This window comes from Neophocaena asiaeorientalis, unplaced genomic scaffold (genome assembly GCF_003031525.2).
Source record: "Neophocaena asiaeorientalis asiaeorientalis breed wild unplaced genomic scaffold, Neophocaena_asiaeorientalis_V1.1 scaffold7, whole genome shotgun sequence".
NCBI lineage: Eukaryota > Metazoa > Chordata > Mammalia > Artiodactyla > Phocoenidae > Neophocaena > Neophocaena asiaeorientalis.
In genome coordinates this window covers 2,497,932-2,520,435 of record NW_020185337.1, presented here as the reverse complement: position 1 = coordinate 2,520,435, position 22,504 = coordinate 2,497,932, and the positions used below count along the sequence as shown (strand labels likewise).

At 35.7% G+C, this 22,504-nt stretch overlaps 1 protein-coding gene across 2 annotated transcripts in view; it reads right to left on the bottom strand.

Moving 5' to 3' along the window:
• Positions 1 to 22,504, bottom strand: part of SLC10A7 (solute carrier family 10 member 7) — a 250,750-nt gene that overhangs the window by 171,768 nt on the left and 56,478 nt on the right. Inside the window, exon 5 of one of the 2 annotated variants that reach the window (XM_024736219.1) lies at positions 5,020 to 5,058. The exons of the other annotated variant lie outside the window; for it this stretch is intronic. Coding sequence (XP_024591987.1) covers positions 5,020 to 5,058 — 39 coding nt within the window. The remainder of the gene's footprint in view (positions 1 to 5,019; positions 5,059 to 22,504) is intronic. 2 annotated transcript variants of the gene reach the window in all.

Sequence of the window (22,504 nt, the reverse complement as noted above, 5' to 3'; positions counted from 1 at the left end):
TTTTTTTGGCGGTACGCGGGCCTCTCACTCCTGTGGCCTCTCCCGTTGCGGAGCACAGGCTCCGGACGCGCAGGCTCAGCGGCCATGGCTCACGGGCCCAGCCGCTCCGCGGCATGTGGGATCTTCCCGGACCGGGGCACGAACCTGCGTCCCCTGCACCGGCAGGCGGACTCCCAACCACTGCGCCACCAGGGAAGCCCTCTTGATCTGATTTTTAAAAAGCAGTGTTGCACAGCAATCAAACAAGTTACAAAGTTAATGTGCTTCCTCTCTAACAGTTCTGAGTATGGCTGAGCACATTTTTATATTTACAAGAAAGGAAGAATAAAGTGATAAACATATATCCCAAGTTATTAAAACATGGCATTTGTGTTCAAGACTTCTTTTATTTCAGCAACTATTTTCTTTCAGCATCAGTTAACTATTAAATCTTTCTACAAAGATGGGTAGTAATGGAGGATCAGCCAAAGCAAAGAAGGAAGACAGAACAGGTAAGGGAAGAAAAATATGTGCTGGCTAGTTCTTCAGCTCAAGGTAAGGAGTTTCTTTTAACACTTGGTCTGGCATAAAAAAAAAATAAAATTATTCATCTTAGAATAGCTTCTGCTGGTTCTGGCAATGACTATTTTAAAGGAGAATTATGTAGAATAAACCCATTTCTTGATACTTTAAATGACGAGATTTAGAAAGTAAACAGTGACTCTTAAAGATCTTTTTTAGACTAGGTGTTATCAATTCACAAAAATGATTTAACTTTGCTTAGAATTCTTTGCTACTGTTTCAGAACTCCTTACATTTATGTTGCCATGAATTACTATAATGCTGTATAACATAGTTATTCGAAACTCAATTTGACAGATCGACTTTGTTACTCACTAGGTTTTCCCTTTAAGATTAGGAGCTACCAAAAATAATAAAATAGGCTAAGGAATCTAAAAAGAAAAAATTATACTTTTTCTTTTTAAACTTTAACATATAATTCTTAAGAACATGGAAACACTGAAATTTAGCCTCCAAACCAAAAATGCTCCGGGTCTAACAAATCATGTGATCATTTTTTTTTCAACATAGTTGAATCTTTTTAAGTTAAAGAAATGATTTTTCAATTGGAATTTTTCAAAAAGTTGCCAATATCTAAATCTATTTTTAAAAAATCTCTCATTTGATGAGGAAGCAACATATGAAATGGTTGAACTTGAAATACATGGTTTTACATAGAAAAAATAGATATACATATAAATTTTGATAACATTTTCATTATTCAGTGGTTGACTATCAAATTTTATTAAAATTTCATCGAGGGAAATCTCAAAACACTTATTATGCTCCACAATTATTATAAACCAAACAATTTAAATGAGAGGAGGAGATAATAACATTAACTTCTTAACTTAAAGCAATCCTCTGTGGCATAATTTTAAAATATTTTCTTGGCCTGAAATTTATGTAAATTGAATTCATCTATCATTAGTTATTATCAGCCTAGCTACATTAAAAAAAGTTTTCTGTGACAATTAGTTCTTAAAAACACTGTTTTAATTAGACCTGGGACATTATTAAACTAGCTAATAAATATGTACAGTAGTTTACTTGGTATACCCAGATGTCTGAAAACCAACAAGAATGCCCAAATAGTTCATTCTTCAAAAATTCTTCTAGTAAAAGGCCTTCATTCAAAGTTTTAATGTAATCCAGAATAAATAGCCTTTTCACACTCTATGCTTTAAATACAAAAGAAATGGTCACTCATAACCAGAGAATAAGCATTGAATCAGTGTATTTTAGAATTATAGGGCTTAGTCACAGATAACCAATTTCTTCATTTTATGAATGTCCATGGTCATGCACAAAAAATTCATGGTAGAACTTGGACAAAACCTAGACCAATTATTTCTACTACATCATTCAAGCATTTTTTATAGATTATCCCATTTAATCCCTACCTCAACTGTATAGTTTAGGTACTATCATTACCCCATTTTATATATATGGAAGGTTTTGTGGTGAGAATAGTATTCAGTCAAGTAAGGATTTAAACCCAGTCTGACTCTAGAAACCATCCTACTACCAATAATCGTAAATTTTAAGGATAGGTAAATATTTTTCATTTATAAAGAAAATTAAAAAAAAAAAACTCTTAACAAGTACCACCCTTTAGGAATAACAAAATAAAACATGAAGGTTATAGTTTGGAATTTTCCTCCTCTAAAGTAAGTCCTTTTACCCAAGCCCAACTCAAGCACCAACTTCTCCCTGAAGCCTTCTCATATCATTCAACTAAGCTTAACCTCTTTCTTCAAACCCTTGACAAATGCTATACACTGCTCTTTTGCACAAAGCGCTAGCTGCCTCTTATACATTCTCTTCTTCCTTAGTTACAGAAATTCAGTTTGTAGCTCTTACCAATTTGCCACATGTCCCAGCCTCTCCAGTGGCTGGGTAGGATGATATGACTAAGTTCTGCAATAAGATATTACTGCAAGTATGGTGTTGGAGTTCCAGGAATGCTGTTTAAAGAAAGCAGACTTCGCTTTTAGGGGAGCTCTTTTGTGCTTTCCCAAGGTAAAGACCTTGCTATCCACTTGGACCATAAGGTAACATTGATGAAGGCAGCTGTGTGCTGTGGATGGTGCAGGAGAAAGATGGTTGTCTCTGTACACAGTGAGACCATGAAGCTCCCATGACAGCCTCCTTCCAGATTTTACATAATAGAGAAATAAACATTTACCTTTGTCCAAGCCACTATTTTTTTTCTCCTGGTAAATAAGCTGAGCCTAATTCTAACTGATTTAGTTCAGACTTTGCACATAGTTCATAATCCAAGGTTTGTTGTAACTATGGTGGAGAGGGAAGAAAAAGAAATAGAATTATTTCTCTTACAACACTGGAGCAAAACATCTCCAATCATAATTTTTATTCTCAACCCCTTCTGGTAATTTTCAGCTTTGGGAAAGAAAAAGGAAGGAAAGGAAGGGGAAGGGGAAAAAATGGAAGACACTTCTGCCTCTCTGCCACTGTTCATGCCTTTTTCCTCTCCTCTCTTCTCGACTAGCTAAGTCCTATCACACTTCAAGGCCCAAAAGCAAAATTGTTTCTGTCCGACCTTTCAACCCAGAGTTCATATCTGACAATCATAAATCACCTAGTAACATCTTTTGTTTGATTTGTTAGCTTTTACATTGTATTTCTTTTTCTATGTGTTATCTCCACAGCAGAGTGGGACCATGTTGTATTTTTTTGCACCTCTACAGCTATTAGAAAACCACCTCTGTATGCAGGAAATCAATAAATACTTTCGATTGACTCATTAATGTAAGAAAAAAAGGTGAAGAGAGGAAAAAGAGCAAAAGACTAAGGAGTGAGAATGCATAACATTTTAAAAGTGAAAGGGCATAACAAAAATCCGAAAGAATAAAAAAAAAAAAAAATCCGAAAGAATCCCTAGAACAAGTTTTACTCCACTGGATCTTATCAAAGAATTGGGCCTTGTAGAACAAATAATATGATACATTTATTGTTCATACAGTCAGTCAGTGCAAAGCTCAAACTGTACTTAGCGAGCTTGTCCTCCAACTAAAGGACTGTATTTTGCTTTAGTTACTCAGACAATTGCCTCAAAGTTATTTTCTCAATTACACCAGACATTTTAAAGAGTAGGAGATCCAGTTTAGGAAACCATGTTTCGACAGCGGATATATACAAATCCAAACCATGTAAAAAAACTGGCTTACAGCAAGAACATATCTTACAGATATTATTTTGTCAATTGTGACAACATATAGAAAATAATACTTGGATATGTGAAATAATGACAAGAAAATATCACTGAGTCTAAAATAAGTAGCTCAAGAGATCATTTGCATTAAATGGACTCTATTGCCTCTCTTCTAAAACCCAATAATAATAATACACCATCGGGAATAATATTACTACTTCTTTAAAAATAAGATAGAATCTAAGCATGTATTTTGCAGAAGCTACATCATTAAAAGCTCTGTAACATTGGGACATTAAAAGCTATATAGGACTGTACAGAATTAACACTACATAACAATATGTTTTAAAGCTTCAAGTACATTTAAATACATACAATAACAAGTGACATAAAGAGCATTTTAAACAGAAGTAATTGATATTTTGCCTAGACTCATGAACCAGCTTATATACCTCACTGATTTCATTCTCAATTTTTTGTAAATCACTGTAACCACATATCTGTTAATGAGTTATATATCTAAAAATACAATATTCTAATTTGTTTTCATCAATTTAGCAAAGTTTTAGGGAAGGTATAAATAAAATATTCAGTTGACAGAAAACTCAGTTTCTTTCTCATTCTTTCATAACACAAACCAAGTCTTTGTTTATATCATCTGTTTAAAAGATAATGATTAAAAAATGCTAAAATAGTATTGTCCTTATAATTATATTGGTTCCACTTATGAAAGATGAACTATTTTTAACCTTTTTATATACAATTGATAGTTCACATGTCAAAAAATATTGTATTTTCTTGCAAATTACTCATTAGTTATTTCCTCATTTCAAATTTTTTTTCACATAGATTTCTCAGAAGTATCTAAGACAGTAGCTTCTTTAAAAGTGAAATGTACAAAATAAATGACATGTCAACAAGTAAATTAGCATTCCCTTTCTGACCAGCTGGGTCATGTTTCCTTTTTCAAAATCCTCAGTCCCATGACACAAAATAATAATAATCTAAAAGACCTCATTAAATGATCAATATATTGACATACCTCTATAAGGAGACACATAGTGTTTTAATTGATTCCTTGAATCCATTAAATGGAATATTAAACCCAAGCCTCCAAATTATATTATAAGAGAATATTTCCTTTATTTATTAATTTTCTTTAGGGTATGGATAATGGCATATGACAGGATTCAAGAACTTTTATATTTAACCAAATAGTAAAAAAAAGTCCAATTTTCACTAAATATTTCATACAATCATCACAACAAAAGTTATAAAAGATAAATTAAACCATGTTTACTTACCAAAAAACTTCCAAAGGCTGAATTAAATATTGCAGCTGCCTATAGAGAGAATAAATGGGGGGAAAAAAACTCACTGAAAGTAAATAGGAAAAGGAAAAGCAAAGACTATCATTCTCCCATCCCCCACTATTCAAAACCTTAAAACACTGACTCTGTAAAGCAAAGTTAGTCACTGCTTACAAAAATTGCCAGTAGCCTGTAGTTTACTAAGACAGATGAGCTACAGCTTAGGAATTCATAAATAATGGGTCTCAAAAGCAAGGAGAAAAGGCTCGCCATAAGATGCTTTGAACCTATATGACAGTACCGAAGAATCATCCCCAACAGCAAATTGAAACATTGTTGTTATTGACTTTGCTACTAAACTTAAAACAATCAGAGGTTGATTTGTTCACCAAAAAGAAAAAAAAGAAAAAGAAAAGAAAGGAAGAAAATTCATGTTACTGGGAAAAGGAATACCAGAATTGTAAAGCAAACATTAAGTACTCTCCATCAAGGAGCATAAGACCTATGAGCTACGCCCACAAAGTGAGATCTGTAGTTCCCATACAACGCACATTAGAAATATGATCAATGCTGTTAAGACCATGGGCGTTATTGCTACACGATTAATTCTAACGTAGAAACAGGCAAGAAAAACTTCTGTTTGGCGTTCAAAATTCAAAGAAGAAATACTTGACTTTGAGCTTACCTAAATATCCCGGGAATACATAGTAGATATAATATAGTCCTTAACTTTAATTCAATCACTACAGTCCATGAAGCTACACCTGAATTCTGAAAGCTTCTCACATGACCTCCAAAAGAGAAAAACTCGTATAATATCCAATTTGATGAAAAAAAAAGAGAGAAAGAAAAATAATAAAAAGCGGAAGGAGGGGCAGAGAAAACCTATTGACATCTCCTGTGGATCCAGAGCAGAATTAAATTAATCATCATGGACATTAGCAGCCACATTGTAGTAAGAAGAGGATGTCAGTTTAGCAAGTTTGAATAAAGTCCAAAGCCAAGCTAAGAGCTGTAGCTGAAAATGCCTTCTGCTCCAGAAGAGAATGCAATGAGAATGCATGGGTAATGAGATCCTTGGCTCCAGAGAGCTTAGCTCTCCTATTCAAGTTCATAATTAATTCAAAGCTTTGATAATTTCATTAGATTTCTCCTTTGCTGGCCTTATCAATAAAAGATGGCACTGGACCACAGCTCTGCTGTGGCATAAACATAGGCACAGGCACAGACCAGGGAAACCTTTGCTTCCTGACAGGGACAATGGCATATGGTATTTCATGTTGTACAGGGAGCTGTGAAGGAAAAAAAAAAAGATTCGGCTAAATAAAACATCACAGATGACAAATGTAAACTGTAGCAACATATTTAACACATCTTCCTAGTATCCGATTATGGATGATTCAGGAAAAAGTTGTATGTGCAGAGAAAAATAAGTAAAACTATAAATAAATGAGTTGTGGGGAGATCAATAGGGAACACTGCCTTCCTTTTGATAAAAATGTACTTCGCCACAAACAATGTTTATTTCTAGACCCTATTTTGTGCTTAGAACGAGTTTCTCTCTTTTTAGTAAAGAAATGAGGTATTCCTGTTTGAGCTCCTCTCTTCCAGATTTGTTTCTTTCCAGTGCCTTTCACCAGCCTTATACTAGACCACTAATAGTTTTGCCTAGCATTTAAAAAAACAAACAAACAAACATGGAACATTAGAAACAAAAAGACTCAGAAGTCAAAGTAAAATAAGTATTAACTACTACTCAGTAGATCAAATCGCTATATTCCCATTCCATCCTGTTCTCTTTTAACCCAAACCCAAGCAATATATTTTATGTGGATTGGCTATGTTCCTGCATCTTATAAAATGATGGTGATGACAGTGATGAGATATCTTAGGTATCCAAAGATGCTGCAGGCCAACTTCTTAGCTATTTTCCTGACAGTGGTGATGGATTTGAAATCGCTCACCATGCAGTGGGCTCTGGCAACCACTGGTGACTTGGCTGATTAAGGTTCTGGGTTCCCTGAAGAACCATGTGAAATCGGACACCGAACTAAGGATCCTGGGCTCGACAGCAACAGATAATGAAGCTAACAGTTGGCTCAATTTTGCCGTTGCAGCATAGGAAGCCATTACGTTTTCCAGAGTTCCCAAAAGTGATGAAAAATATTTAGAGAGATTTTAATTGATATATAAAGACAAGCGTATCTTTTGACTTAAGGGGGAATTCCCAGCTCCTCAGTATGAACTACAAGGCCGTCCATGAACAGGTCACTGTCCATCCATCTCATTTATTGCCTCAAAATTTATATTCTGACAGCACTAAACTACTTGTGATTCCCCACACTCATCATGCTGTTTCTTACCTCTTTGCGCCTTGGCCTGGAATGCCCTTCTGCCTGCCAGGGAACTCCCATTTATCTTAGTGACTCAGCTTAAGCATCGTCCTTCCAAGAAACTTTCAGTCACCTCCTCAACACTCACACATCCATACTTCTGGGTGGCCTGAGTGTCCCCATACCTGCTGTCACAACATCCTGAGTATACTTCTGCCCTGGCACTTGTCACACTATTGAATGACCTATCTACATGCCTCCCTGCCCCGCGAGAGACTCAAGTCTTCTAAGGAAGGAATCTGATGAAGTTCCTGAGCACCTCCATGTTTGCTAATTGGATTTCTAAAGTAAGTAGGATTCCCAGAAATGTCCAAAGTCTACTTCTCCAACTACATTATTCTATGTGTTTGGCAGAATCCAAGGATTGGCAGACAAAGAAGACTGGATCAGCCACCTGGCACCACAGCCAAGCAGTGGAAATGACATTTAGACTTTGGTCTCTCACCCAGTATAAGTATCTCTCTCACGGCATCGTATTTTACTTCTCTTAACCTCCCTATTCTTATATAGTTATATACATACGCTTAATGTAATATAAAAAATGTTTTAAAATTTGCCACCACTATATAGCAATAGAGTTAGTTAAATAAAATCTAGAATTACAAAGGAATACTCTGTAGCCATTAAAAAGATGACCTGCATATACTGATATTAAAGCAGGCTAAGATATTTTAAGTTAAAAAAGCAAGTTTCAGAACAGTGTGTATACTTCCTTCAGTATGTGTTTCTCCACACCACCATGAAATTCACCCACTACCAGTTGGGTTTTCTACAATTCAACTCATTTCTGACATTATCTACCCTCAAATAGCATCAGATTCCCCAGGTTAAGGGTTCAGAACCACAAGGCTGTCCCCACTTCAGATGTCAATCAAAAGTCAAGGCTGTCACCTGTGCTTCTGACCAACCGACTATAAATTGGAGGTTCCACAACCCAGTCTCCTCCAGTATGATTAATTTGCTAGAGCAGCTCACAGAACTCAGCTGACTCACTAGATTACTGCTTTATCATAAAAAGCTATAACTCAGGAACTGCCAGATGGAAGAGATGCAGAGGGCAAGGTATGGGGCAAGGCTGTGGAGCTGCCATGCCCTCTGATCACATGCCTCTCTCATCACCTCCAGTGCTCACCAACCCAGAAGCTCTCCAAACCCATCCTTTGGGTTTCTATAGAGGCTCCATTACATAGCATGATTGATTTCAACATTGGCCACTGGTGACTGAACTCAATCTCTAGCCCCTCTCCCCTCCCCAGAGGTCCAACCTTCTAATCTCTGGTTGGTTCCCCTGGCAACCAGCCCCATCCTCAGGTTAGCTAGGGGCTTTCCAAAAGTCATCTATTTAGCATAACAAAAGACACTTTTTCCAGCTCTCTTCACTTAGGAAATCTAATCATTTTAGGAGCTCTGTGCCAGGAATTGAGACAAAGACCAAATATATATTTCTTATTATAATCATCACATTCCTATTGTGTAAATGTGTACACACACACACACATATATACACAGACAAGTATAAAAAAACACTTGTTTTCTCAAAGGGATCACAGAAAAACCCTCAACTATGATTAAATTTGTTTGAAAGGAATTGAGTGGGGGTCATTTTTATTTTTCATTTTCTTCTGTCTGTCCTGTTAGTCTTTTTTTTTTTTTTTTGTCTTCTTTTTTAAACGTGTTGCATTTCTATATCTGGGCAGGAAGATGTTGAGCTATTTACTGTTCGCATTTTAAATCCCTTTGTGTTAAAAATGGAATACATGTTTTATTTTTAAATAAAATTAAGATTTCAATCCCTACTTTGCACGTTAGTGATATCTCTTGCTGGCTGCCTGACAAGCTGGAGGTTGAGAACCCTCTGGAACATACATCAGTGTGCTGGGGGTATGAGAAGCCACAGGATAAACAGAGGACACCTTCCACAAGTATCTGTAGCATGTGAATATTTGGTTTAGAAAATAATCCAAAAATGTACTTTCATTTTTATATTAAAGCAAACATGGCTGTGTACAAACTTCATGTACTGAGATCAAACGAGAACCACCAAAGACAATTTGTTCTGAAGGGAGGACCTCTCAGGTTATATGACTAGACTGTCTTAGGATATGAGTTTCCTCTCCTCTGTCTTCTAGAAGCCACACCTGAGAGAGTCCATTGATTTTTGTTTTTTAAAGATTTTTTTAATTTTATTGAAGTATAGTTGATTTACAATGTTGTGTTAATTTCTGCTGTAGAGCAAAGTGATTCAGTTATACATATATATATATATATATTCTTTTTCACATTCTTTTCCATTATAGTTTATCAGAGGATATTGAATATAGTTCCCTGTGCTATACAGAAGGACCTTGTTGTTTATCCATTCTGATTTTTAAATAGTGCATTTTATTTATTATCTCTTTTGCCAGAAACAACTTAATTATCCATTCCCCCTCTAGAATGTTCCATCACAAGAAGAATTTTGTCTAATTTGTACAAGATTGTATCTTCACTGCCTAGAACAGCACCTGACTTGTAATAAACCCTCAATGAATATTACTGAACAAAAGAATGAATGAATAAATGAATGAATGAATGAATAGTTCTTATGTTAACTGAATGTCTTACACAGTAATGTTTTCATTATTAACTCAGGAATCCCATGTGCAAAGTACATACCTTGGTGTAATCATGTTTGATGGATAATTTGATCAATGCTAACTAAAAAAGTTCATATTGAGGTGGTTTTTTAATACTGAGTAGATTGGCTTCCTTTATATTGTACATTTTTAGATATTATATTGCTTTTAGTATCAGCCCAGTTTTACTCGAAATATGGTATTTTACTGTTTCATTATATATTACAGCATGTCTTTATTAAATTATTTTGGAAAATTAAGTAAGTTCAATAACAAATTAATTTCTTCATAACTTACTTGGAATTATTTGAAATAAAAAGGTAAATTAAAACAAAAACAAAATGCTGAAAAGCATGGTGACAGAGTGTTCTCTAACTCAGGAAATCAAGTGCTTCCACTGCTGAATGCCCTTGAATGTTATGAAGTCCTACCTGACAGTAAGCCCAAAACCTTCACCTTCCATAACTGCTGTGCACTGACCATGTTCCATGCTCTGGAGTTACATAAACATGTGGTCCCCTTATAAAATGACTGCACTCCAAATATATGACACTGTTGGGCCCTACCCAAGTCCTCTCCTCATATCACTATATCTACAGTTTTCATAATGCTGGCCCAACACCCCTCTTTTTCTTTCCCTCATCAGTCCACTAAAAAAAAAAAAAAAAAATGAGATCCATTGTTCACACTGAGTGTGAATGATCTGTTACAAATTAATTTATGAAACTTCCTGTGTGGTGTTCCGTGTTCGCTGTTGCATAACCTGTTTCCCCAGCCAATGTATACAGCAATGCTTACTAAAATGCTAAAATGTAACATTTATGGTTGTCTCGGAATTTCTAATAATGCTCCAAGCTAAGGAGAATGTGTGGCAAGTATCCCACTAGTCTAAAGTAATATTCCAGAGATATCAACGCAGAGCTTATAAAAAGACATGAAAACTAAGCTAGGGACCATTTCACATGCAGCCTATATAAGAAAAGCCTAGATGTTCTAGAGGTGATTGATAAAAGGAAATTTCTAGTAGTAGTGGGTTTTTTTACTTTTTCTTCTTCCTCTAGGCGAGAAAGCTGATGTGTCTGCCATGCCTCCCAAAGTGGGGATGGATGTTTACTGAGGAAGAAAGTGCTCGCCAGGCTGCCACAGGAGTGGAGGGCACTCTGTGAGCGCTCGTGGAACCATCACGGTCTATTCCCTAGAACTGCGCTGCGGGGAAAGGGAGGGTGTGTAATGAACCAGAGACAGGTACTTGCTTCCCGACTAGAAACAGCAAAGCTGGGGAGGCTGCCTAGGACAGGCCACAAGGGGAGGGCAAGGATGGAGGTAAGCCGTTGGGCAAAGTATACTTCAGTTCAGTGATGGGGCAAGGTTCTGTCAATCCCAGGGGCCAGGTAGGTGCCTCAGAGGACTGCCAAGAAACCTGATTCATTGTGAGAGACCCTACATAGCAGCCTTCCGGGGAGAAGAGACTCCAGCAAGGAGAGGATGAAGGGCTGTGTTGAGGGTTGGAAGCTGCACGTGTACTCTGAAGAACTCCCTCCCCAACCTGTCCTGGAAAAAGATATAGAAGGTAGACACCTGCTATGACAGAGGGCACTAAGGGCCAGATTAGAACAGCACCAGTAAGATCAGATTCTGTCCCTCTCCCTCTAAGCCAGTGGTCCTACTCTCACCCCTGACTCTACAGAGTAGGGAGGGTGAGAAAGTAAAAACGTAGTGAAACAGACCATACCTTCTTCCCCACTGGCTCTACCTATCTGTTTTATTTAAAAAAAAAAAAAAAAGATTATATTTGTATATGTGTATGTATTCATTAAGAAAAAAGTACAATTTTCTGTGCTTTACAAACACAGATTAGGGCCTCTCGCCTTCTGAGCTGGTCCTCACTCTGTGGAGTGTGTTTCTCTCAGGATTGCGCTCACCTTTTGAGAAGGACCTCACTTTGTCTATGGTATGTGACCTCTCTAAATAAATCCGCTTCCTACCTATCACTTTGTCTCTCACTGAATTCTTTCTGCAACGAAACAAAGAACCTGAGCTTCAGTAAAGTCCTGACACCAGGAACTAAGGCTCCCACCCAGATGGAGGATGGAATGATGATGTTGACCCTTCTGTCTTCAATAAACTAAAGCTTGGACTGTCGACCTTTGCCCCAATCCTATGCTGAATTCTTCTCTGCTCAAGCCCCCTTATGAATATGCACATACCCATGGTTTAAAGCTTCCCCAATTTTGCAGTTCAGGGAGACACGGCTTTGGGAAAAGAGCCCTGGTGTTCTCCTTACTTGCTGCAAGTAATAAATCCTTCCTTCTCGCCCACCCCCCCCCCAAAAAAAAACAGAAAACAAAAAACACAGATTAGGCAGGTTGGCAAAGAAGAGAATTTGTTTAAGCTAGACTGCCCCGAATGATATAATACCAGAAAGTTAAACTTAATTACTAAATATATGACTGTTTTTGTAACAAAAAGTGACCAGAAAAACCTTGAGATCTGTCAGAGATGTTGCCCAAAGAGAGGGTAAGGGTGGGGAAAAGGACTATGTTAGACGACATTTCATGTATATAATCCTCAAATTCACACCACTCAATAGATTATAAGAATATAACATTTTAAATGTATAGTTGAGGGGCTTTCCCTGGTGGCGCAGTGGTTGAGAGTCCGCCTGCCGATGCAGGGGACGCGGGTTCGTGCCCCGGTCCGGGAGGATCCCACATGCCGCAGAGCGGCTGGGCCCGTGAGCCACGGCCGCTGAGCCTGCGCGTCCGGAGCCTGTGCTCCGCAACGGGAGAGGCCACAACAGTGAGAGGCCCGCGTACCGCAAAAAAAAAAAAAAAAAAAAAAAAAAAAAATGTATAGTTGAGCCTAAACAAAACAAAAACCCTGGTAGGAGACATATGGAAGTTAGTCAAAGACAGAGTGGTCAAACAGGGGGTTTGAGGCTGCACTCTCCCAGGCGATACTGACGCATGCGCAAGAAGCACTAGGACGCACTGCCTTTGGCTACAAAGGGTGAGGACCTGAGCTGACGCACCTGCGGCCAGAAGAGCGGGATGCTGAAGGGGCTGCCCACCAGGCGAGGGCAACTAGAAAACTCTCCTCAGACAGTCACGGAGGTAACACAGGGCCTGGCGTCAAGGGTGGGCACGCAATAGAATTTACACTACCTATGTGACTCAAGAATCCCAAACTAACGATTAATTCGGAGAAAAGAAAAGACAAAACGGATCAAAGACCGGTGGAACCCCTGAGGCCCGGAAAGAAGCAAACGCAGAACTTCTCTTTGGAGTCACTCTAATAATCCGGAACAAAGCAGATTCCCAATTAAACGACCCCCAATGAACAGGAGTTTACAATAAAAAAAAATACAAACAATGTGAGAAAGCTGTATACGACAGCAGCTCCACTGTAACACAGTTGGGAAAGGAGGAGAAACTGAGTTTTTCACAATATGCTAGAAAAGAAAATACAACATAAATTAGAGACCTAGAATTGGAAGGCACAACTTTAAAACTCTTAGAAGAAAATATGAGACTCACTGTATGCTTCCTGAAAAGGAAAAAAAAAAATTAAATAAGACACAAAAAGTACACGTGAAATAGGAAAAGCTAGGGTGGCCACGCAACAAGGTCCTGGCCAGTGAGATATAAACTGGTTTCCGCTTGATGGTTGGGGGATAGGGAAGTTAGTTTCTGGCACTGCCCTTCTTCCGTTCTTCCTGCCTAGAGCAGTGAAAGCTACCTTGCATCCAGCAGAGAAAGGCCAAGAGCAACACAGAGATAATATCATTGAGCCACAGAACAAATGCCAGCCAGCCGCACCTCCAGGCATCTTGATATATGAGAAAAATAAGTCCCTGCTTGTGTAAGCTACTTTTAGTCTGATTTTCTATTACTTGAAGCCTAACTGATACAATCATGTTCCTAAACAAAGGAGTAAGTAATGAAGTACTAATCAGGCAGGTTAGATAAATCAAAAGCGTTTCCCAGACATAAACTTGACTAGGCTATTAAGTTTTATTTAGCATAACCTCTTGTTCCCATTGCATATGGCATAACACATCATGAAAAACGAACAGATAAAAAACTGACTATTGGTGACGGTTGTTGGAGATCAAAGCTGCATTATCCTAACCTGGAAAAGTTCCTCAACTATGTGAATTCATATCACCCCTGCCTCTGAGTCACAAGAAGGAGAACTAGCCTAAATATTTATCCCCTTTCTAAGCATAGTTGTAGTTGGAAAAAGCATAAAGACATCAAAGATTGAATTCCTATCCTTGGTCTCCAATTAAACAAGGAAATACAAAACATTTTCTTTTTACTTGTAAGGTATTTTGCAAAATGCTATAGAAAGGCCAAAAAAAAAAAAAAAAACTAAGAAAAGCTTATTCTGCCTGTTTTTAAAAATTATAACTGGCTGAAAAGCACCTTAGTTGCTTAGGACATTTTAGTACTAAATTACCACTATTTTCACTGTATAAATCTCATAGCAAGTAAAATTTGAGTTATACATTTCTATATTACCTTTAAATATTATTGAACCATACCACACAAAAGTATATATAAGACATCAATTTAAATGCAAGTTTATTTACCATGCTCAATATTAAAGGGGCATTATTCATTTGATTCCATTATTTGTGTTGTATTTTTTAAGCAGCAATAGCTAAAAAGTAGAATATTGCCTTAAAATCACTACTGAGCATTTCTTCTCAACAAATACATCTAAGTGAAGACTACAGAACTGCTACAAGGCATTCTCCAATTTAAAGAAAGATTAATATACCATTAAAATTCACCATCTTAATGACCGCTTTCATTCTTTGTTTTGAAAACACTACAGGAATGAAGAGACGTTCATCTATATGCAAGTTATGAGAAAATGCCATCCAGCTGCTTTTTTGAGAGTAAGCGACATTTCTTGCCTATTTCTATGGGTCCATTTCTTGATATCAATGGAAAAAAATATTTAACATCCCTAATCTTGAGGTGAATGGGGGGGCGCTATTCTTGTTTGTAACTATTCATCTCAATTCAGGCAAGGAAAAAATATATTCAAGTTACCGCTTCTGGATGCCAAATTGAATCAGGTGTCCTCTCCTCTTAAGAAAATTAAGTTGCTCTTGTGCAAGAGTGTTTTAATGAGAACCGAGCCCGCCGACAGTGATAAATGGGAATGACACCAGAGAGAGCATGTAAGCAGGACAATATATGCATGTTACAGTATTACAGCCTATGTTTCACTGACAATTCTGAATGACTTCGCTGTTTCTTAAGGGGCCTATTAATCTCAAATTTAGTTATTACACAACGTTTATTTGAACATATATTCTGCGGATGATGACAGCTAATAAAGGAAATCTTCCGCAAGCTGTATTTTTACATATTGTTCCAACTCCAGCTCCCAGTCATTTGATGGTATTGATGGAATAACCTACATTGTGCTGAGGCTTTAAAAAAAAAAAAAAAAAAGGCACATACATTCTGATTCCTTTCGAAGCATATGGGGACTCTTAAATAACAGTTAAAATGCATACCAAAAATCCTACTAAGAAATGGTAAAAGTTAAAGGACATCTTAACTGTTCAACAAAAATTGTTTAATGTGAAAATGGACCCTTGTAAGATAAACCAGACACCTCGGAACACTTTTAAAGCTTTGGTCCATCATATGCGATAGTTCTTGCATACCAATCTACATTTTTACAATATGCGTGGAGGAGGGGAGGGGAGACAAAATCAATTTTCTTGAGGTGCAAAAAGAATCAAGTAAAATAGTTGTTTTTCTCCTTGGTATGCTTTTTTGATAAAATACCATGTACTGAAAATAGTGGCGATACTGTATATCTTATTTCTGGTCACACACCTAAAGGCTGATGAGAATTATTTTAACACTTTCCTACAAACATATTTATCAGCTCAAATACCTTCATCTGGAATTCAGATTGTGATTCAAGAATCACAATATATTATGAAGTATAGCTGCTTCATAATAACAAAAACCTAATGATATTAGCAAGAAATATTTATACCAGTTTAAGATTTTTCAATCTGCCTCATAATTAAGATGAATATAGACTTAAACACTTTCGATTTCATCCTCCGAAATCTGTCTTCAGAGGTGTTCAGTGTCAATGAAATCAGAATTTTCAAGCGAGAAAAGGCCCTTAGATATTATGACAATCCCTTTATAAATGAAGCAACAGAACTCTAGGGATAAAGGATCTTTCCTAAGGTCATACTGGCTAGTGGCAAAGCCAGAATAGAACTCATCTCCAGATGTTTCCTCTACCCTCTCTATAACACCCACACGGCCTATTTTATATATAATTTTTAATACAATATTTGTAGATTTATAGTGTAAAAAGGGCATACACCAACACACTCACAGCAGTTATATTGGGGTAATAGGATTAGGGATATTTTTTTCCTTCATGCTTTTCCCAGATTTTCAAGGATTTTTGTACTGATTATGTATTTATTAGAAGAAAAGCACATAATAAATGTTATATGTTAAATACAACTAGCATTTTAGAGGTTCTCTCTTTAATCTTTAGGCAAACCTTGAATAATGTTGCACTCAATCGATATCTAACTAAAAGCTGAATGATACTGAGGATAATACCAAGAAGAAAGTACCTAAACAGTCCTACTTGTTATATTAATGCTGAACACTCAGAGGAACAAAGTGTGATTGTAACTCAGAATATCAACTATTAAACTGAAAATATATGTTACTTACTTATTAATAGCTTGTTAAACACACTTGTAAATATCTAGGATGAAGCTGAACAAAACGTACTTGAAATATTACACACGATTTAACATTACATCTTTCTGTTTAATGCCAATTTTCTCAATATTCCTGAAATTTAATTGTGCTTAATCTTTTGGGTTCCCTATGTCCTGCCAAAAAGGAATAAAATAAATGTTCCTTTAATTATTCATTCATTCAACAAAAATTTATTAAGCAGTTCACAACGCTAAGCACTGAGAATACAAAAACAAATACAATAGAGTATCTGCTCACAGTACTGGGCTAGAAGAGAGACATCATAATGGCTATAACACAAGAAGATCAATGGGTTCAAAGCTATGGCAGCACAGAAATTTACTAAAATTTCCTTTTAAGTGGGCTTTTTCAATACCTCCTAGTGATATACAAACACTTTTCTGATCAATTAATGGAAGCTCTATTTAATGCCAAACACATGAACTAAGCTCTCAGCACATCAACAGAGAAATTGGCCAAGAATTCGCCTAACACTTTGCTTAGAAGGGCATCCACAAAACATAAGTGACAACTTATGTCAAACCATCTAATGTTTCTTAAAAATTTTAAACTTGAGCTACCTAACTGTTATTTCTGCTCTTTTCCGTCCTTTAGGTCTGGGAATCTCAGAGCTTCTTAAAAGGGCAGTGGATCAATCCCTCAGCAATAACTCACTCATCAGCTTTTCATTTGCAATAAAATAGCTTTCCTACCATCTTCTGGGAAATAACTTACCATAGATTCACAGAACTGCAACGGACTTCTACAGATCATCTAATCAAGGCACTTTTCCTCAAGAAGGACTACACCGAAATCACTAACAAGTGGAACCTACTATCCTATTCTTCATGACTTCAGGATCAAGACTGCATAATCTCTTCGAGAATTTTAGATTTAAAATCTATATTTTAAATCACATTTTTTCACTAACAAGTCTTTTCCTTTTCTGAATTAACTTTTAAGATCATCTTTTTGTGTTAGGTGCCCTGAGAGGATTAAAAAAGAGCTGTGTTGATGGCCAACAGGCACATGAAAAGATGCTCGATATCATGAATTATTAGAGAAATGCAGATCGAAACTACAATGAGGTATCACCTCACTCCAGGCAGAATGGCCATCATCAAAAAGTCTACAAATAAATACTGGAGTGGGAGTGGAGAAAAAGGAACCCTCCCACACTGTTGGTGGGAATGTAAGTTGGTACAGCCGCTATGGAGAACAGTATGAAGGTTCCTTAAAAAACTGAAAATACAGCTATCACATGATTCTGCAATCCCACTCCAGGGCATATACCCAGAGAAAACCATAATTCGAAAAGATACATGCACCCCAATGTTCATTGCAGCACTGTTTACAATAGGCAAGACATGGAAGAAACCTAAATGTCCATCGACAGATGAATGGATAAAGAAGATGTGGTATATATAAACAACGGAATATATTATTTACTCAGCCATAAATAAGAATGAAATAGTGCCATTTGCTGCAACATGGGTGGACCTAGAGAGTATCATACTAAATGAAGTAAGTCAGACAAAGACAAATATTTGGTATCACTTACTAAAGAGAAGCCCACATGCCACAACTAAGACCTGGCACAGCCTAAATAAATTAATTAAAAAAATATTTTTTTAAATAAAAAAATAGCCCATTATATATTAAAGACATTGAATCTGTGCTTTAAAATTTTCCCACAAAAGAAATCTCCAAAACCAAATGGCTTCACTGGTGAATTCTACCAAATATTTAAAGAAGAAATAATATTAATTCTGTAAAAACTCACCCAGAAAATACAAGAGGGAAAAATCATTTTATGAAACCAACATTAGCCTGATACTGAAACCAAGTCAAAACATCATAAAAGAACTGCAGGACAATAATTCTCATGCACATAGACAAACACAAAACTTACAAAATTTTAGTTAATTAAACTCAATAATATACAAAAAGGATAATATATCATGACCAAGTGGAGTTATTCCAGGAATGCAAACTTGGTTTAAGATTTGAAATCAATCAAGGTGATTCACTTCATCAACAGATTAAAAGAAAAAACATATGATCAGATCAATAGATGGAGAAAAAGTATTTGACAAAAGTCCATATATATTCATGATAAAAACTCAGAAAATTGAATTGGTAAGAATTTCTTCCAACTGATAAAGGGCATCTTTATCAAAAACCAAACAGATAACACCATACTTAATGAGAAAAGACTGAATGCTTTCCCCCTAAAATCAGGGACATGATAAGAATCTCTACTCTTACTACCATTTCTATACAACATTGGCCTGAAAGTCTTTGCCATGTAATAATGCAAGAAAAAGAAATAAAAGGCAGAGAGATCGGAAAAGAAGAAATAAACACATTTTTTTCACAAATTATATGATCCTAGAAAACCTTGACCAAAAACAAACAAATAAAAAAAAAAAAACAAACTCCAAGAAATAATAAGTGAATTTAGCAATGTTATAGCATACAAGGTGTAAAAATCAATGAACATCTATATACTGCAAGGACTAAATTGAAATTAATAAAAATACCATTTACAATAGGACACCAAAATCATGAATAATTTGAGAAATATTTAAAGTCCTAAATAGAGACATATGTATTAGAATTCTCAATTATTAAGATGTCAAATTTCCCCAGATTGTTCTATATATTTAATGTAATTCCAATCAAAATCCCTGCAGGATTTTTAGAAGAAAATGACAATATGACTAAAATTTATTTGGAAATCTTCTTCTTGGAAAAAGAAAAATAACAGTTGGAAGACTCACACAACTTGATTTCAACACTTAATATAAAGCTATATTAACTGATGAATTCATAAAAGTGCTAACAAAAGATCAAGATGAAAAAAAAAATAATTACATGGGACTGAATGAACTGATGAGGACGATTATAATTTTTGTGACTTCCTGTTTGAATGAAAAAAAAAAGCTATATTAGTTAAAATAGTGTGGTACTGGCTTAAAGACAAGTATATAGATCAATGGAACAGAATAGAAAGTCCAGAAATAGATCTATATAGAAATGGTAAATTGATTTTTGACATGGGTGCTACAGTAATTCAATGGGAAAAGAATAATCTTTTCAGTAAGTGGTAACTGATATCTCTATGCAAAAAACAACAATAACAAAACCCAGAACTTTGACCCTTATACTCTGTACACAAAACATAAGCTGGAATGGATTATAGAGCTAAATGTAACAACTAAATCTATAAAACTTCTAGAAGAGAACATAGAGAAAATCTTTGTGACTTTGGGTTAGGACAACATTTCTCAGGACACAAAACTTGTAACTTTAAAATTAAAAAATGATAAATTAGACCATCACAATTTAAAGCTTTTTTCCTTCAAAGACACTGTTAAGAAAATGCAAAAGCAAGCTACATGTTGAGAGAATATATTTACAAAACACACATCTGATAAAGGACTTGTAGGTAGAATATATTTTTTAAATTCTTACAAGTAAATAATAAGATGACAATCCAATAAAAAAAGTGGGCTAATGATTCAAACAGACACTTCACTAAAGAAGAGATCTGGGTGACAAATCAACACAAGAAAAGATGCTCAACATCATTAGTTATTTGAGGTATGTAAATTAAAATCATGAGATACCACTACACACCTACTAAAAACTTAAAAACAAAACAAAACAAAAACCCTGATAGTTCAGAGCTGGTTAGGATGTGGACCAGATAGAACTCTCATATATTGCTGGAATGAATCCAGATGATACAGCCACCTTGGAAAAGGTTTAGCAGTCTCTTTTAAAGTTGCACATATACTTGCCATATGGCCCAACTATCCCACCACTGGGTATTTATTTACCCAAGAGACAGATATTAATATGTTCATATAAGAACTTGTACTCAAATATTCAGAGCAGCTTTATTTGTAATAGTTCATAATTGGAAATTACCCAAATATCCATCAACTGGTGAATAAACACATTATGATACATCCGTACAAGAGAATACTACTTGGCGATAAAAAGGAATGAACTACTGATACATGCAACAACATGGATGGATCTCAAAAGCATTTTGCCGGTCAAATGCAGACAGACACAAAAGGCTATGTACTATATGAGTCCATTGATATGACATTCTGGAAAAGGCAAAACTATACAGACAGAATTCAGATCACTAGCTGTCAGGGACTGCAGGTAGGGAAAAGGAAAAGAGGCACAAAAGAATTTTTTACCATGATAGCAATGTTTCACACAACTTTATTTATTTTCCAAACTAATTAAACTACATACTTTAAAAGAGGGAATTTTAATATCTATAAGTCATACATCCATAAACCTGACTTTGTAAATTTATAACAATTTTGAAAGTAAACAAAAAAGTAGAGAAATGTAACTATATAATATTATGATTTAGCTTTTTCATATTTACTTTGTTTTGAGGTTTACAGAGAAAATTTCAATAAATAAGCATTAATAGGTCTTTACTTAATAAAAACATAAATTAATCAAAACCACAGAATTACTGTTACTACTTACTACCTATGAAAACTGAAGCTTCAGAGCTCTACCGTGTAATTTGTAAAAATGTCTTTCCAAGTCATTGTTTTAAACATTAACATAATGTGGATACTTAAAGACTCTATGGGCTTATCTGATATCCAAAACAGATACCCTTGTTTTAAAGATGATAAAGATATCATGTTAAATAACTGTTTTAATTTAAAATCATCAGAGACAAAAATGGTACAAATGAACCTATTTACAAAACAAAAATAGAGTCACAGACGTAGAAAACAAACCTATGGTTACCAAGAGGAAAACAGAGGGAGGGATAAACTGGGAGAATGGGATTGACATATACACACTACTATTTATAAAATAGATAACTAGTGAGAACCTACTGTATAGCACAGGGAACTCTTCTCAATACTCTGTAATGACCTATATGGGAATAGGCTCTAAAAAAGTGTGGATATATGTTTATGTATAACTGATTCACTTTGCTGTACACCTGAAACTAACACAACATTGTAAATGAGCTAGACTCCAATAAAAATTAATTTAAAAAAAAGAAATGGTAAAAAAATAAAAGAAAATAATCACAGAGACATCTCTGAAAAAGTAGAAAAAGCAATGATAATGAAGTCAGAAGACTTAGTTTAAAAACAACCTGATCACATACTCAGCTATGAAAACTCTTTAAATCTCAGTTTCTTCACTTCATTAAGTGGGAATAACAACATCCACTTCATAAAATTTTTGTGAGGATTAAATAAGATGAAATATAGACCCCCTGGGTATTCTATAACCATAGAAAATCTCATATACAAAACGCCCAGCAAGCCCTCATCATACAAATATTCATTCTCCAAGTCCCTGAAGAATTTAGGTTTAGGTTGTACAGGGAAACCAGAGACATCACAGCAAGAAAAGACTCACAAATGAAATGACCATTTCTAAAATGATTCTCAAGAAAATATTTTCTCCTCCCACACTCACACCCCAACTACTTCGCAATAATATCTATCTCTGTACCTCAGCTTTCGTTGGTTTATTCTCACCAATTGTATGGAACTTTAAGCCACCTGACAATACAACACAAATAAAACACAAATAGGTTGCTAAATATAATTGCAAGTCCTACAGAAGATGCAGGATTTCATTAGTCGTGAAATCAGAACAAAGCCAATGACAAGTGAGAAAAAAATGACAG